At 41.1% G+C, this 16,760-nt stretch overlaps 1 protein-coding gene across 1 annotated transcript in view; it reads left to right on the forward strand.

Annotated features, from left to right (window-relative positions):
- The first annotated feature begins 2,952 nt into the window (after positions 1 to 2,952).
- Positions 2,953 to 16,760, forward strand: part of hs3st4 (heparan sulfate (glucosamine) 3-O-sulfotransferase 4) — a 66,594-nt gene continuing 52,786 nt past the window's right edge. Inside the window, exon 1 of the mRNA XM_070922903.1 lies at positions 2,953 to 3,548. Within this exon, the coding sequence (XP_070779004.1) occupies positions 2,953 to 3,548 (596 nt within the window). The remainder of the gene's footprint in view (positions 3,549 to 16,760) is intronic.

Below are 16,760 nucleotides of genomic sequence, written 5' to 3' on the forward strand. Positions count from 1 at the left end.
TGTGTTGTTAACACTGAAACGTTCTGCTGAAACTGCTCCACAGCCAGAGTGTCTGAGCATGCTCAGAAATCTCTGACGGGGTGACTCTTAGACTCTTAGGTAGGGAGTCTGATAACAGTGGGAATTTACGAACAGGGCAGTCCGTGTTAGAGAGCTCTCTGTTTCTCCGAGTGGCAATTTACGAATACAACAATTTCAACAAACCCATTGAGCTCTCCTACGCTCTCTTGACTGCCAAACACCCAGTAACCATTGTGCTCCAAACACTTGTCCACGCTTTCCTCCCCCTCACCCAATCACCTGCATTGCTTATGTTTGCCAATAACTTGATATTTCATATTGGTTGGGACATCAAATTTCATCTAAAATCCGAATTGAGAAAAATATGATCAATTGAGTCATGCAATAGCGTTTTGGATCAAGTTTCTACCAAAGAAACTGACAAGTAGTGATGCTGTTCATTAGACATCTGCATCTCCGGGGGAAAGATAACTCATATTTGGCCATAAAATTATGAGTTACTGACTTGGTTTGTTTATTGTTATTTATTATTTGTGACTAAGAAAAAGCACCGCTACAAAAAAACGTCATACGTCAGAGCAACACGCATGGTTATTTGAGAAAAATTCATTTCAGTAGGCCTTTTGACCTACAATATCTGATTTGTTTTTGGTCACTTGGGGTCAGTTATTGACACATCATCACCTTTGAAATTGAAATGGCAAACTTGTTAGCGAACATTTGCTTATTTACATATCAGCAGTTACCGAGCAACGTTAGCATTCATTTGGAGTCGTCTTTCTGACCACCTGGACAATGTTACTCTCTTTTAGCTCAGTTTTTGGTCTCCACCAACTCCTGAGGGAAATATCTGACTCTTTAGCTGCTAAATGCTCCACTGTGTTCGCCAGTTAGTCGCTAACTGCGCGCATTTGGCGCTGAGGAAGTGTACAGTTGGTTTTTAGACAGCAAGTAAAGTTGTGTGCCGACAGCTAAATGGTGAGCTGAAACTCACTATAAAGCTCCGTAAAGCCGAGGGGAGCTGAAGAGTGTGGTGATAATTATCTGTAGGTTCATCATGTGTGACCCTTTCACACTGTCACATTGTCATTTCATACATTGTGATTATAAAAATATTGATAGCACCTGCAGTAGCTATATTTCCATTGGGTTCAAAGACCTTTGTGTTAGGAAAGTCAGCAATATGAAACTGGTGGCTCTCATTGGATGACATAGATTTTCTGTTTGGGTGAAAATGCACTGGCTGAATGCAAAAGAGCTGCCTCTCTATGCTGTTGTCCTTTAGTAACACTGCAACACTCTATAAGAAAATGACTTTGTGTCACCCCTGGTTTGCATGGAGCCGGCTACAGGCAGTTAGAGGAGATAAATTTGGTCAAGCAACGTAAACATATGAATATTTTCTACATTTCAAAACAGAACTGTATTTATAACAGCGGCTTGTTCTTCTGAGAGCCTGGCATTGCAAATTATTTGGGACCCAGTACTTAGTGTGACGCCGGCTCTCCTGGTGTGTTGGAGGTGTGTGATGAATGAGATTCTCTAATACAGGGAGACATTTCAGTGGCGTGCAATTTTAAATCCTCATATTGCGGCAACAAAGTGTACAAGTTAAGGTCTAGTGAATATTCTCATCAGTAATTATAGTCTGCAGCCATGTATAATACATTCAGTGTATTATACGCCTAAGGAGCACCCCCGTCCTCAGCATAATGCAGAACACAGGATTGTTTTCTGCATGTGCTCTCTTGCATTTAGAAATATGTAAAGGAGAACTACACCCTTCATGACTCATTATTTTTATTCAAAACACAGTGTTGCTCATTATCCAGTTTGATTCATGTAACCTGCTTTTATAATTATCAGGATAAGTTTGTTTTCCGGTCTTTTTGTCTTTGTAAATGAACGTATGCGATGCTCCACAGAAAACCAGCAGGGTGCAGACATGAGCTTCCTCTAAAATGTAATCTCTATCAAAATAATCTTTCTGAGATGGAGTTTTATAGTGAACTTTATCCAGTATAAAACAATTCACGATGTAATAAGCTCTCACAGATCCCAGCACCGTGATCCCCATCTCTGCAAGCAGGCGCGTGAATGAGGAGAAGCAGCTTTCCACGCGACTATTTCAGATAAGGACATCTGACGTTCAGAGCCCTACTTGTGCACGGAGAGAGGAAAAAGTGGGTGTACACACTAGTTGTGCTGTGTGGCTCTACGGTGCTTCAGTTCAGATGAGCTCACCCAGCCGATGCACGCGTCGCAGGATCCTACCAATCTGAGAAGGCGCGAGGAGGCGAGCAGCAGCAGCCTGGCGGCGGGAAGAGTGGATGGTTTCTACTACACAGAGGAATCAGAGAGAGCCTGAAGGACTGTGCGCCCATTCGCCTCTCGTTGAAAAGACTCAGTGGATCTGCAGGCTGCCTGGACGGATGTGATCCACTCTTGTATCGCAGACTGGACTTCGGGCTGAGGACAAGAAACCTACTTTAAACACTCTGCTGTTCATTTTCTTTCTCTCCTTTTTTTTTGTTGTTTTGTTTTTGTGGTCTTTATAAGATGCCAGGATTTCCTTCATCATACTCTGTCCAGTTCAAGCCAGGCTGCTCATTTGGAAGGACGCCAGACCTCCAGCCTCTCAAATCTGCAAGTTCAGTCCAATAAATTGTGACATTGTCTGTCAGCCTTGGAATAAGAAATCGATACTCAAGAAAAGGGACGCGATATTCTTCCAGAATTTCAACGATCTGTTTCCCGGCTATCCTTATAAATATGCGGTTTGCTTGGATACCGTTGGTTTGGTCCAGCTTCACGCTTTTTTAGCTGGAGCAGCGCTGATAGTGACTGATTATTGCTGTTGATTTTGTCCATGCAAGACTCGGGGTGGAAACATGTCTGGCCACTTCTTTGAGAGGATCACTGCTATCAGAGATGGCATTTTGGTCCAGCACTTCGGTTTTCACCTCTAAAGTGCCCCGGAAAATCTTATTCATGTTCACCCTCTCCCTCTCTGTCACATACCTGTTCTATAGCTTGATGAGCTGCTACAACTCGCTGCAGTTCCCGCTGCAAGAGAACTACGTGTATCAAGGGAGGCTGGTGACGGAGGAGACAACTTTTGTGACATTGAGGGAGAAACTTTATTCCGCCTCCCAGGGCTTTACCGAATTCACGGAGGCCGAGAGAACCACCGCGGTTTCCACCGTGAAGGATCATGCTGAGGCCGAACAAAGGACAGTGGAGTGGATTAGGACTCAGGCGTCTCCAACTAAATCTGCGGCGGCGTTTCACACCACCGCGCTGGAGAGGGAGCACCAGGAATTCAGTACCACGGACAGCGAACTCAGGGTGAACTGCACCATGGATTACGGAGAGAAGAAACTTCCCCAAGCCATCATCATCGGGGTGAAGAAAGGGGGGACCAGAGCCCTGCTGGAGGCTCTCAGGGTGCACCCGGACGTCAGAGCCGTCGGGAATGAGCCACATTTCTTTGACAGGAACTACGAGAAGGGGCTGGACTGGTACCGGTGAGTTGCCGTTTCAGTCTTTAATAGTCTGTTTACTGTTGCACTGTGTTTACTGTGTTTTACAGTTCTCAACGCGTGTTTGCAGCTTCAGAGCCACTGCTCTTCATTCATTTGTGGGATGTAAGAAAATCTATTTGCGAGAGACTTCAAACCTGCTCAGGAGAGCTGATCAATCACAGTGAATATCATGTCTGCCTACTTGTTTCTAGCTGTATTGCTGCCTGGTGATGCAAACTTTTCAGTCTCTGCACTTCCAGCCACTTTATCACAAGATCATTTTTGCTTCTGATAAAAACAAACTCAGCCTTTCTCTGTTCACTGTGGATGGGATTATGTGGATCTCACTCAGGCAAGTTTCAAGTCTCTGCACGTTGATTTTTATTTTGCCTTTAGTGACACAAACGAAAAGCACTGGCTGCTGAAAGTACATTCAAACATCCTGAACAGCAGCTTTGAAAAGTGGTTAGTAATGCACACATGATTTGTAGAAACTGGTTATGGTCCTTTAACAGGCTGAAACAGTAACTGAATGAAGTCTATAATCTTGTGTTGAGAGTCTTATTGGCAGAGTATACAACTGCGTATGGACCTAGTAGTTGAACAGTTTTCACCTCTGAATCATAAGGTGTGTATTCTTATATACATTGAACCCCATTTGAAGATCCACTGTGGTTTTAAACAGCAGGTCTCTCTGTCTTATATCAAGAGATGTTCTGTCACAAAGTTAGTTAGACCTTAAACAGGGATACGAAATATTTGCAGACACATAGTGGCACGCAAACACACACAGAAGTCACTGTGCAGTTTATTTTAACGTCTGATTCTTTTGTTCTTTAGTCTCAAAAGAAAATGTTTTAGTATTTTGACAGTGATTGTGTGCTTCGTGTTGGTTCCTGTATCCACTAGTGAAAATGAAATACACAACACACAGTGAGACAATAATCACATGATGCTCATATCAGATATTTCATTTAAAGTTGGTCATTTCTATATTTGCCAAATTGGCTTATTATTCAGTTCCTTATCCCTCAGTTTTAGTTTCCCTCACAGTCTCATACACACATGCACAGTCATGCTCACAGATGAAAACAGAGGGAGGGAGTTCTTTTAGAGGGCACATTTTTATGTGATACATCTTGAACTGCATATCACATATAATATGTTGTAGTAAGTATTTAAAGAGGAGGTCTTTTTTTCCCCCATGGCGTTTACCCAAAGTATTCTCTCCTTCACTGAACATTCAACCCATCAATTACCAGAGCACCTCCTGTATTTCAATTGCATATAATCTATCTAAGTGCTGTATTTTCTGAAACACCTTCTCATAGGAGCGTGAAATGTTTACATCACCTCTCGTGTGTGTGTGTGATGGTTGACATTCACTTTGAGCCCAGGTTTATTAGCCAGAGAAGAACCTGTTTATCATTGCCGTGTTTACGGGAGGAAAAATCAATTTGAGGGTTCGTTCATGGTCAGTTGGTCATGGCTCAGTTAGACGTTGTTCTCACATTATGATGTTTGACCAGGGGAATTCAAGACTTTCTAATGGAGTCAATGAGCTGATGAGAACGACGCTGACTCAAGGTCCCTTCTGTTTCTCCGTAGAACCGGATCTGTTACGCTGGTGTTTGGGTTTGCGGAGCATCTGCTTTCATCTTGCTGCATAGACATGGGAGCTCTCGGCTGTTCATTTAGCCTGTGTTAATGCAAGCTGTTTCATTACGCTCACGCTGAAAGGCTCATTGGACAGGAGGATGACATGCTTACATAAACAATAATACGTGTGGCTCGTGTGTTTTAGGGCCCCTAAGCCAAACAAATCCCTAAAGCAGCCTTCATTTTATTGTCCTGTGTAGAACGATCACCTCAGAATGGTGCGTTCAGGAGGGAAAAACATATACAGGCAGCAATGGGTGCAGCAATGGGTGCAGCCATTTAAAGTTGGTGGTTAAACAGTTAAAAGTAATCATGAGTTGAGCCACTATATCAGACACCAGACACTGATATAAAAATTCATTCAGACCACGTTTGTTTGTTTGTTTGTTTCTAAATGATGTATTATACTGCATCTCTCTTCTCTGTATGTGATGCTCTGGCTAATGTGCACTTAATGGAAGTGAAATTATGATCAGTTACAGATGTTTGCAACCATTTGACTTTGGTGTGTTTGGATGAGACTAGTAATCTCAATAAAATGTGATTCATAAATTTGGTTCTGTCTTAGTAACACCTGCTCCACGTTTTGATGGATATGGTACACAAACTACGGGGAATGTTATCCAAAGGCATCTTACATGTACTTGAATGCTCCTTCAGTCTGTTCTCATCACAGTGAATCAAATCTGTGTGTTATTGAACTAGAAGTGTGTATTGACCGGTGATATTTGTCTTTACAGTTTATCCTATACATATTCAGGTTTAGTGAGTTTCAGGAAGAATTGGGATTGTGTTTCTCTCTTACTTTGTGTGATGCTCTGGAAGAAAGGAAACACGATGAAGGGAAGTTTCATTGAGTTTTGAGCTGTGAATTAAAGAACCTGCCATGAAGTGAGAATATACAGTGTGGGTTCATTCAGGCTCGCCTGGAGCCCTTTCCACTGCAGCACTGTGTGGTTCACTAAAGGTCAGTTGGTTTGTTGGGTAGTAGGGTTAGTCCACTTGAATAAGCCTGTAGATCAGTAGAGAGACTTTGATGTTAAATTAATTTGTGAACACACTGGAAACATGTGTTTATGCCACTTTTCAGTTGAATCTTGAACATTTAGTGTACACCTTTCTGCTCCAGAAACCTCATTAAGAGAAATGCACCTCTCTGTCCAGGAGTTGTACAGTTGTCATTTTTCTATGGCATTGGCATATCAGCCGTATCATAAAGAATCAGCTCCTCTAAGGATGTTGTCATTCTCCTGGTAAACATGGTCAAACGTCAGTGACAGTGGAAGAAAAAAGGAAGTATGTGCTCTGTTATGTCGGCAGCAGCAGCGCGTCCTCCTATTCTACAACCGCCAGGCTCTCGCTGGAGTAAATACAGGCAACTACTTGTCAGTTTATAGTGTGTAAAGGTTGTACGTTTATTATATAGGGGATTATTTCTCCATACGAGGAAATGGACCCATTATTGACATAGTTGGCAACTGGGGGAATTTAGCAAAGTGAGAAAAAGTAACTAAGAACTAATAAGATTAAGATACTAAGCAGGAAGTTCATCATATATAATCAGAGTACAGACTCAGAGTATGGACGTGGAAGGAAAACAATGCTTTCTTGTATTTTTATGTTGTATTTATATGTATATAGAGTTCCATGTCCATAACAAAATCTGCACAAATCCAGCAGACATCTAATATTCACATCAGGTCTCCAAGTTATTGTGAGTCTGGTATGAGCCTCCATAGACGGGCCCAGATTGGTGATTGGTGTTGCTTTCCTGTTTTTAGCACTCTTGGACAGTTTCTCCAGTGTGTTTTGGGCTTACTTGAACAAGCAATTAGCAATGTAGTGCCATCATTACCGTACACAGAGGACTTTCAACAGCCAATTGGCGCTTCTAATGTTGCCTCTATTTCGGAGAAAAGAGGATGAGCCACCACCGCGAGGATTTAACTTATCTGTTGTCTTGAGCATGCCTCAACCTGGTGCAAACGCCCATCCTGGAATAGGAAACGTTTGATGCATGATGAGCAATACAGCAAATGTTACTCCAGCTCAGTTGCCAGTGTTCATATACTTTAGTGGAAAGATAATGTGCCTCATAAATTGTGCTAAAGATTGTCATTGATTATCGATCATACGTGAAGATTTATGCCTGCTGTGGGTCAGCATTCTCAGCAGGAATCCACACCAGTTAGTGACCGGACTAATGAGGGCTTATTAGTGAGGCTGACTGCTTGGTATTTTCTGCATTTTTGCAAAATGTCAAACAAATAGCGTTTACATTAGTGTTAACAAATAGGGTGTGAAAGGAGCAACTGCCAGAGCGAGAACCTAGAAAGAACAAAAAATATTGCTGTGTATTATAATAATTATTTGAGACAGATAGAAAAACATGGCATGATCACGTACAGTGGAACCTTGTTGACAGAGCAGTTCTTTTTCTGATTTAAAAACAGTTACACGATTACATTGCAAAATAGGAAAATAGGAAAATTTCAAGCAATTTAACATTCGACTTAACTTGCAGATTAACAGTGGCAGTATCGGCCTTCCACATTGTAAAAAATAACACCATTTTGAAAAGCGTCAGATTGTCTGTTTCAGATTAATTCCAGTTGAAAAGCATGTGTGACCTGGTCAAATAATACAGCGGGAGGCATGAGGTTTCTCATCTGCTGAGGCTCAATGGAATTCTGCTCTGCATTGATGTGTGAACTGGACAGTCAGCAAGGTGTAAGTCTTTTCACATGGAGTAAGAAAGGCTTTCTTCACACTGAAAGACTCTTGTATGGAGCAATTGTGCTGAGAAATAGTGGAATTATGTAATTCTAAATGTTGAAGCTTGGATGTGTCCTCAGACATCTCTGTACTTTATGAGCAAAAGCTAATGTTCAAGGTAATGAAAAGTGCATTTCATACTTTATATGTTGGTGTTCTAACTTTAGGCTTTGGGATGATCAGTATCTGTGTCTGCCGGAGGTGCAAAGTTGAACTGATACTTATCGAAAAATCGATACAAGAGTGAGAGATACAGCTACATACAGAACCAAATTCTGTGTGCAATTCATAGATATGAATGAGAAACACTGATCTGAAAAATTCAAGTAACTCTGTCTCTGTGTCCTTGTGCTTCTAGTGTGTGTGTGTGTGTGTGTGTGTGTGTGTGTGTACCTACTTTAAGACATCCACTTTCTGAAAACGATCCTACACGGAAGAAAGCTTGTGTGAACTCTGTTATGCAAAACGAGCAACAATAATGTAAAATATACAGGTGGCATCATTGACTTTGTCTCTAATTTAAAAAGAATCAACAATCTGAAACAATACAGATGCATTTCATTGTGATTCAAAGCTGATTCAACAGGATTTCATCAGGTCATTGTGGACCATGCAGCTTAATTCATATTCAATCATCTGAGAGGTTAAATACACACTATTAACATCTACTCCACAGAAAAACACATTCTGTGCTTCAAATAAAAGAAGTATAATAAAAGAACTAACATGAGTTGAAACACAATCCATGACTAGTCCATCCATTTAATCTGTTATGAACAGTCCTGTTTGAAGTCTTACACTCACGTCCGGTCCCACAATAATTGGCCAAAAGCCATAAATTATACTTCTCTCGTAAAGTTTCTCAGTGTAAGACTTAACAGGATATAAAATCGATTTATATATTGTACTTTATCAAATAACTGCCACTAAGAGTGTATACTCCAAGGTAACAGCAGCCAGGAGAAAAGACAATACAGCCATGTGCGGAGAAACACTTGTCCCTCTCTGTAATAGAAGTGCAGATGTCCTGAATAACTTATCGCTCTGTCAGCACACCACAGCTGCCACCTTCTGTAACACCACAGTTTCACCACAGTCTCTATGGATTTGACCCAGTGTTAAAGGATTTATTGCCAAGCTCACCTGTTTATGAGGTGAATACATCATTTATCAAAATCATAGCCCCACAGTCGGCACTTGGCAGCACTAAATTCAAAGCATATATTAAGGAGAAAAAGATGAAGCAACAGCAGGTCATAATCTAAACAACTTTAGTTTGAAGTAGTTTCGTGACTTTCATCTCACTGCACAAACTCCTGAGGCTCATTTACCGGCATTAATGAATAAGAAGGGATTTGAAAATCCAAGAAGATAATGAAGTCACCTGCAATTTAGATATCTCTGGTCAACATGTGAGAAAAATCACCTGTTCAGCGTTCAACATTTCCTGTGTATCCTTTGTCTCCTCTGGAAAGTATTTATACATGAGATAAATCAGCTAACTGTGAACCAGGCCCGACGTTTTACTGAGGTTTGCAAGCTTTAATATCTTTGTGTTATTAAAATGACACTTTAACCCCCTTTGCAATAAAAGTAGAGGGGATGTGCCTATAAATCTTTGGAGCGGTGTTCTTATCCTTTCAGGGCTACGTCCCTGTGTTGAGAAACGAGTCAGCGATAGCTTCCAGCTCCGTGGTGATTAGTCCCAGCAGACATTGTTTTTATTCCAGCACACTCGGAAACTATTTTATTTTTGTTGCTGACTTCAATCATCTTTTCTTAATGCTTCATAAGATGTGGCCTTTCATTGGATGTTCTGGAATGAGCCTTGCCATTGCCAAGGACTTTTCTCTTTGTGTGAGTTGTAATGCGTTCTAATCAATAGCTCCTGCACAGCTACAAAACTTTTACCTCGACCAAGGTCATACGCTAGTGTGCGTTCACTCCTCACCTTATCAAAGACACGTATCCGTTCTTTGTACTGCATTGTGGAAAATTCCCATCTCTTTTTATATATTAAAGTCTATTCATGGAGACAGTGTCAGTGTATCACGTCTGATTCAGCTGTCGTGGGACTTTGAAGGAACAGTGTGTGCTGCAGCACCGGCTTTAGTGTACCTGCAACCTCCGGTCGTAAGACAGGACCCGGTGACAGGAGGTGTGTAATGGAGACATGGATCCACTGCCGAGCCCAGCAGCAGAAAGTCTAAATCCAGCGTTTATCCCTTGTTTAGCCCTGCTTTCCCTCTCTCAGCTGCTCCGTGGGCAGCTTAGCCCCTGACTTTTGCCACCTGACTGGGAGCCCGTGACTCCACTCAGTGGGGAGATGGGAAAGCACAAGGTGGGCCTGATCACCGAGCAGGCAGGATGCCATCCCTTCCAGCTGGGCCTGTGTGCTGCTGCAGCGCATCCCTGTCCCGCTCCTTCCCAACATGGCAGAATCTGCTTACGCCTGATAAGACGGCGCCAAGACTCACAAGGACGCACCTCTGAGTGCTCTGATGCCAGTGCTGCAGTTGTGGAATTAAACTTTTTAATTAGCAGCGTCCCCCTGTGCTGTCTAGAGAGTGGACCGCTTCAGTACAGTCTTTCTCGTTGCCCACCCTCTTTCCACTTGATTAAACTCCCAAGCAACATGAAGCTCTGAGGTTCCAGTTACCACAGGAGCAATCATGTTAATATCTTGTTTGAGCATCTCTTTAGATGCAGCATAGCACAAGAATATAACACATCATGTCCCACGACCTCACACACAGGAGCACATAAATCAAGGTATTGAACAGTAAGACTTCTATACTGCGATGTTATTCCCGTCCACCCTGTTGAATCAACAAAATGATGACGTCATCTTGTGCATGAGTGAGAAGTAACTTCTGATGGTAAAAAGGCACTCCTCTGTGATTATCAAACATGCAGCTGATTGTCAAGTGTAATGGTGAAGTACCAGTGAGTGCAGTAAAAAACGGTAAAACTGCACATCCACATATATACGTGATTAGATCAAGTTACATGAATCATTAATGGTATGCGCTGCATGTAAGCTGTGCGTGTATTTATGGGTTTATTATTTATTCATTGGAAATCGGTTCAATGTTTTTTATGTGCCGGGCCGTTTCTGGACATGTTGGTGTCCTAGGCCAAACATCTGTTGGAAACCCTGAGGGGATCCATTATAATATTTTATTTTAGATGTTCACTAAGTTGTGTTGATGTTCAGAAGCTAAGTAACACGTTACATCTGGTTGTGTTAATCCGTACAAAAATCAAAGTGTAAACATGACAAATCGCCATTTTACAGGAGGTTATGTGCCAGACGATTTCTTGGCTTCGTTTTTTGTACGAATTAAACAAAACATGTTAATTAGTGAGCTTTAGAGAGGCTGGTAGGCGGATTTTGTTGCATTGACAGAGCCAGACTAGCTGTTTCCCCCTGTTTCCAGCCTTTGTGCTAAGCTCAGCTAACTGGCATCTGGCTCCAGCTACATATTTAGCGTACAGACACGACTGTGTTATAGATCATCTCATCTAACTCGTCAAACTATTCCTTTAAGAGAAATTGAATTCAGTGTTGCCTCTTCTAATATCTAACCAAGGCCACAAATGTAAACCATTCAAAATAACTGTTGTATAGTTGCAACGAATGGAGGAACTCAAATGACATGCATTGTTTTGCACCTGCAGTATGAACATTTTGCCACTTCTGTTCATAGGTGTACTATAATCTGCTGACTTTGCTGCTACTAATCACACCACTATGCCACTATCTGTTCACGTTCAACACCATTTGTGGATACCGTATGTGTACTGCTATTGCCTGTAAGTTTGAGTTTCGATTTAATTGCTCTTGTTTATTTTATTTTATATACTTAGAATTGATCTAGTTTATTTGAAGTTTCTCTGTTTATCTGCACTTATATCTGTCTTTGTGCTGCTGTAACACCCGAATTCCCCCTCTGGGGAATCAGTAAAGGATTATCTTATCTTATATGTTCATTAAAAGCGTTTCCTCATTTTGTACCTAAATACGTTATTCAGGCGGCAAAATACTTTTCCTGCTAAATGTATTTGCAGTTGTAAATTAGAAGTATAAATGGAATTTGCAGGAGACAGGGTTGCACTAGAAGCACTTTCCCAGTTGAATACCCTTTTCTGCAGATGGACCATCACAGATTTGTTCGAAGTTATCAACATCATCCGGTTTTGAATTATTGAAATCTCAGGTGAAATTTTTCCTTTTGTAATACACCGTAGATTTGATTTTCAACAAGTACAGCCACAAAGCTGCAACTATTTCAGCACAGCTAATTAGTACAACCACTACAACACTATTCTCCAGGTTTCATATTTTCTGCAGCAAATATCCTAATACAGTGGATCAACACATACTGTAGAGAGCACAGTGCTGAATTACCTTTCAGGAGCTTTTTCCTTTCACTGGTGTTTTGTTTTGGCTGCATAGAGGCCCCTGTGTTCATTCCATACCAGGATTACAGATTGGTTTGATCTTATTCTAGCAATTGGTATTGTAACATGGGAATTATGGAAGAAGTAATGCCGCTCCATCCTTTTTGCATATGGAGAAAAAAACCTCATGAGCAGTTAATGGGTATAGCCAATTTCATCCTGCCTTTAGTCCTGTTCAGAATTCATGTGCATCCCTCCTCTCTCACACACACATTCATCTCTTTCTCTTGCCCTGCTGTAGCTACACTCCAATGCTTTCAAGTGGAAGTCTATTTTACTTATGGTTAGAATTTAATTCACCGGTTTTTTCCTCTTCCATTGCTATGAAGTGGCCGTGGGTTATGGTTCACCATCAAGGCTCATATCCACTTTATTTTTGTGTCCATCAAAAGAGCCAGATAAAATTCAGAGCAGCCTTCTCCTCCGTTGTTGCTGGGATAGAAGGGAGGACTTAGGCTTGTGTTTTTGTTCCATGACATGGACAGATTGTCTGAAAATGAAAGACATAGCTTCATCTGTTAAATTATTTATTTTGGACCCAAAATAAAGTATAAGCTGAAGTCATTTTATGCTCAAAGGGATTCATCTCTCCCAAAAGATTATTTGCATGTAACAGAATTGCCGTGATGTGCTTCTAGTCTGGAGGAACAATGATTGTGTTCGGCAGAATGCTGGTTTACGGACGTCTTTAAATCTCTGCAAATAAGACTACCTTGGGACAAATACGCATGTCAATCATACTTGTCAAGATTCCAATTTTCCTTCCACATCTCCTGGAGCACTTGCGCTGCTCATGCTCTTTATTGGCTGCGAGGGATGTGGTCTCATGACACAAGCTGATGCATTTGTTCAGTCAAAGGGAAAACCCTGACAGGAATGGTCATGAAGCCAAGATGCAGGGACTGCTGGGAGTATGTTTCAAATGTGTGTCCATGAGCTGATAGGTGTTTCTGTACTATTTATGCGGAGGGATGGGCTGGTGAAAATGTTGGCTTCTCCCACTAGAATAGACAGAATTATCATGACCATTACGCAGTAGACATATGCAGCAATATGCAGCATATGGCTTTTTTTCCCATCAAGAAAACCCTGTGAAAGCACAGAAATTAGCATCTGACGCTGGCTGCTAAACATAGATTCCATTTCAGCCATTTTTCACCAATTACTGATTTTTTTTTTTTCAAGGATTTGAGGGAAATTAAAAGTTAGGACCATTTATAGTGGTGATCTTTGGAGCCAAATGTATCTCGTGCTCTTCATAGCCTCTACAGTTCAGCAACAACCTGACAGACTTAATTCAATTATGGCTCTGTGATGTGTTGAGACTCCGGAGGTGCGAGCTAATTCCTCTGTTTACACCCCTGAGTCACTGTCACAAACAAAGACAAACACATTCATTGGCTTCCAGGATCTTGTTTGCTGTGATTGTCCCATCGCCTTTGAAGTTTCTCATCGCTTTATGTTGTTTACTTATTCATGCTCTTTCTTTCCCTCAAATCACCATGGGGTATTCCGTTAGAATAATTTTAGCACAGTGTGAAACAATGTATGAGCTGAGTATTAGATGTGTAAACTGCACTCAACACACTTCTTACATACAGTAGAGATGCTGCCGAGCTGGATTGACTGGCACTTTGAAGAGGAATTCTTCAATCAGTAAAATCCTGATTTCATAACTCCGTGATGAAAAATCTCTGCCACCAGCACTCTCGGCGCATTTGGTATGTTTGAAGTCATTAACACAAGCTGTGGCATTTGCCAAACTCCACTGAGACTTGGATTAAGCCAATGAAATGCAAAAGGACGCTTTTAGGGATTATGCTAATTGCTAATGGCTGTATCAGGAGGTGATTGTTTTCCCTGGATAATTTGGATTATTGGCATTAGAGATTTAGAAGAGAGTTGACGTGTTCTGCCTTTCTAATAAGGTTGTTGTTACCTGCTCTCAACCATGAAGCCAACTCTTCCCTTGTGGGGCTTTTGATATGTGTGATATATTGTCTTCTATGTACAATGCACCACACAACCACACACAATAAAATCAGAAATGAATTGTGATTCAGACAAAGGCAAAAATTGGTAACACTTTTAGTTGAAATGATGCTCATAATACAGAGTTAGTGCTGCCAAAGGGCTAATGGGGAGAATTCAGTTTCATTCTGCTGTAAAGCCAACATTCACAAACCACGTTTACATACACCAACGAATACAGCCTACACCAGTGTTTTCTGAAGTGACTTACAGAGTAAACAAATGTTTTCCAAAATAAAATAATCCATTGATAGTCATTTTTCATGTAATGCCATTTCAGCCATTTTGAGTAAAATGATGTACATGCATCACTAAAATCTGCAAGATTATATTGATTGCTGTCTATAATGTGCCTCTACTCTCTCAATAAAATAATAATGAAAAAATGTCGTCAAACTTTTCTAACCTTAGTCAGCCATTAACGTTTGTCAGTAAGCAGCAACTTCTTTACTATGGATATAAAAACAAGGGCCAAAATCCGGTGTGTTTTATTTGAGGAGTCTGTCAGGGACAAAAACTATAAAAACGTAGCAGTCTGCTTTGAGCTGCTGCAGGATTAGAATCCTTGACTTCTCTCTGGGTCTTTTTTCACAAGGAAGTTCATGTGAACTGCGCTTGGTTAGTCATTCCATGCATTTTAAGTACGTCCACTGTGAATCTCCCAATAGTCGCTCTCTACTCTAATCGACCTCTGGTTTGTTTCATGCCTACAAGACAGGAGGAGGCTGAATCCCAACTATGAATTGATTTTTGAATGAGCATACATTTGCTTTTAAACACCTGCAGAACACACTGGGGCTGCGCTGTGCAGCAAACAGGCTGTCTTAATTGATTTGCGTAATGAACAAGGACATGCTTTCTGTCTTTTGACTCAAGGTCACTTTCACAATCACAATCTTAAGCTGTGTCCTCTGGTCTTTATAAGGGACCAACTCACCATGAAAGTGTATCTGGGCCGAGGTGAGAAGGTATCTGCTGTAACTAATGGGTTTATTTAATTCAATTTATTGCTTCAGCCGCTGCATCATATGAGACGTGCTGGTCACTGTAAGATTGAGGTTTCTTCATGAAAGAAAGAGAGATTAACCCCCTTTTCAAAAGGGCAGAATACACTCTCATGTCATGCTGGATTTTCGTGCCTAGATAGCTGGATGTATAAATCTGCAGAACTAAATGAATATAGGTTTGTGGTGAAATGGGGCTCTCAAGCTTATTTCGTACAAGCCCTCTAATCAGCGTCACGCTGGGGCTATGCTCGCCAGGCCGGGAATCTGTAATAAATGAGGGCTTTGTCAACATGTCCACTGTCTGATGCAGGGAAGCAGTGCCTTTTGATTTCAATGTGTCAGCTGAAAGGCACTCCAGCATATTTGCCCAAGCAAATGTTTAGCATTCACTGCTATCTTTTTATCTATTATGTATTTCTATGTATTGAGGATGGCATTCTGTTGTCACCCTCAGCATATTGTAATAATTAATTAATCCTTAATACTATTATGTTGGCTACATGTCAGACCATATCTGCCTCTTAACACATTGTCTCCAATTAACATTTTCCAAATTTCTGATACAATCTGTAGAATACAAATGAAGCCGTCCCAGCAGCTGCTGGCTCTGTGTCGTCTCAGCTCAGAGCGAATTACTTTCTCTTAAATTTGTTTTGTAATACACCTCATTTTTACAGGAATAAACACGTACGCTCTGCACATTGGGTAAACTCAACAAAGTCTTCGGGGTTTAGAAAATTAATGTGCCATGATAATTAGTTAAGCAACGGAGCAATACCAGAGGAAGGAATTTCACACCTCGAGTTTCATAATATATAGCGTCATTTGCCTTGGTTGTAATGCGCATATGTTTCTTCGTGTTATTTCACGGTCCTTGTGTTGTATTGTCACATCTGAACAGGTGGATCATCACACAGTGGCACAATGGCAGCTACTTATTTTAAAATATCTTTATTTGTGGGGATATTTTAATGGACATGCAACTCGTTTGTATGGATTTCTCATGTATAGTACAGCCATGATTGTTAGAGGCTGTCAACTTGTCGCAGATTGTATGTTCATACCTTTCTTGTATGTGGTTGGGTACCAGAGTGTAGGGTACCCTTTTTATAATTTTGTTAACTAATGGAGGAATGCCTTGGTTTAAACATAAACATTAAGCATCATCACACAAGAATGCATTAATGCCTTCTGAGAATTCCTCTCATCTCAAAATATACCACTATTTTCACTGCTGCTCTGCTCTTTAGGACCCAAAGCACTGCTTGCCTCTATCCTG

The sequence above is a fragment of the Enoplosus armatus genome, chromosome 17 (assembly GCF_043641665.1).
Source record: "Enoplosus armatus isolate fEnoArm2 chromosome 17, fEnoArm2.hap1, whole genome shotgun sequence".
In the NCBI taxonomy this organism is placed as follows: domain Eukaryota; kingdom Metazoa; phylum Chordata; class Actinopteri; order Centrarchiformes; family Enoplosidae; genus Enoplosus; species Enoplosus armatus.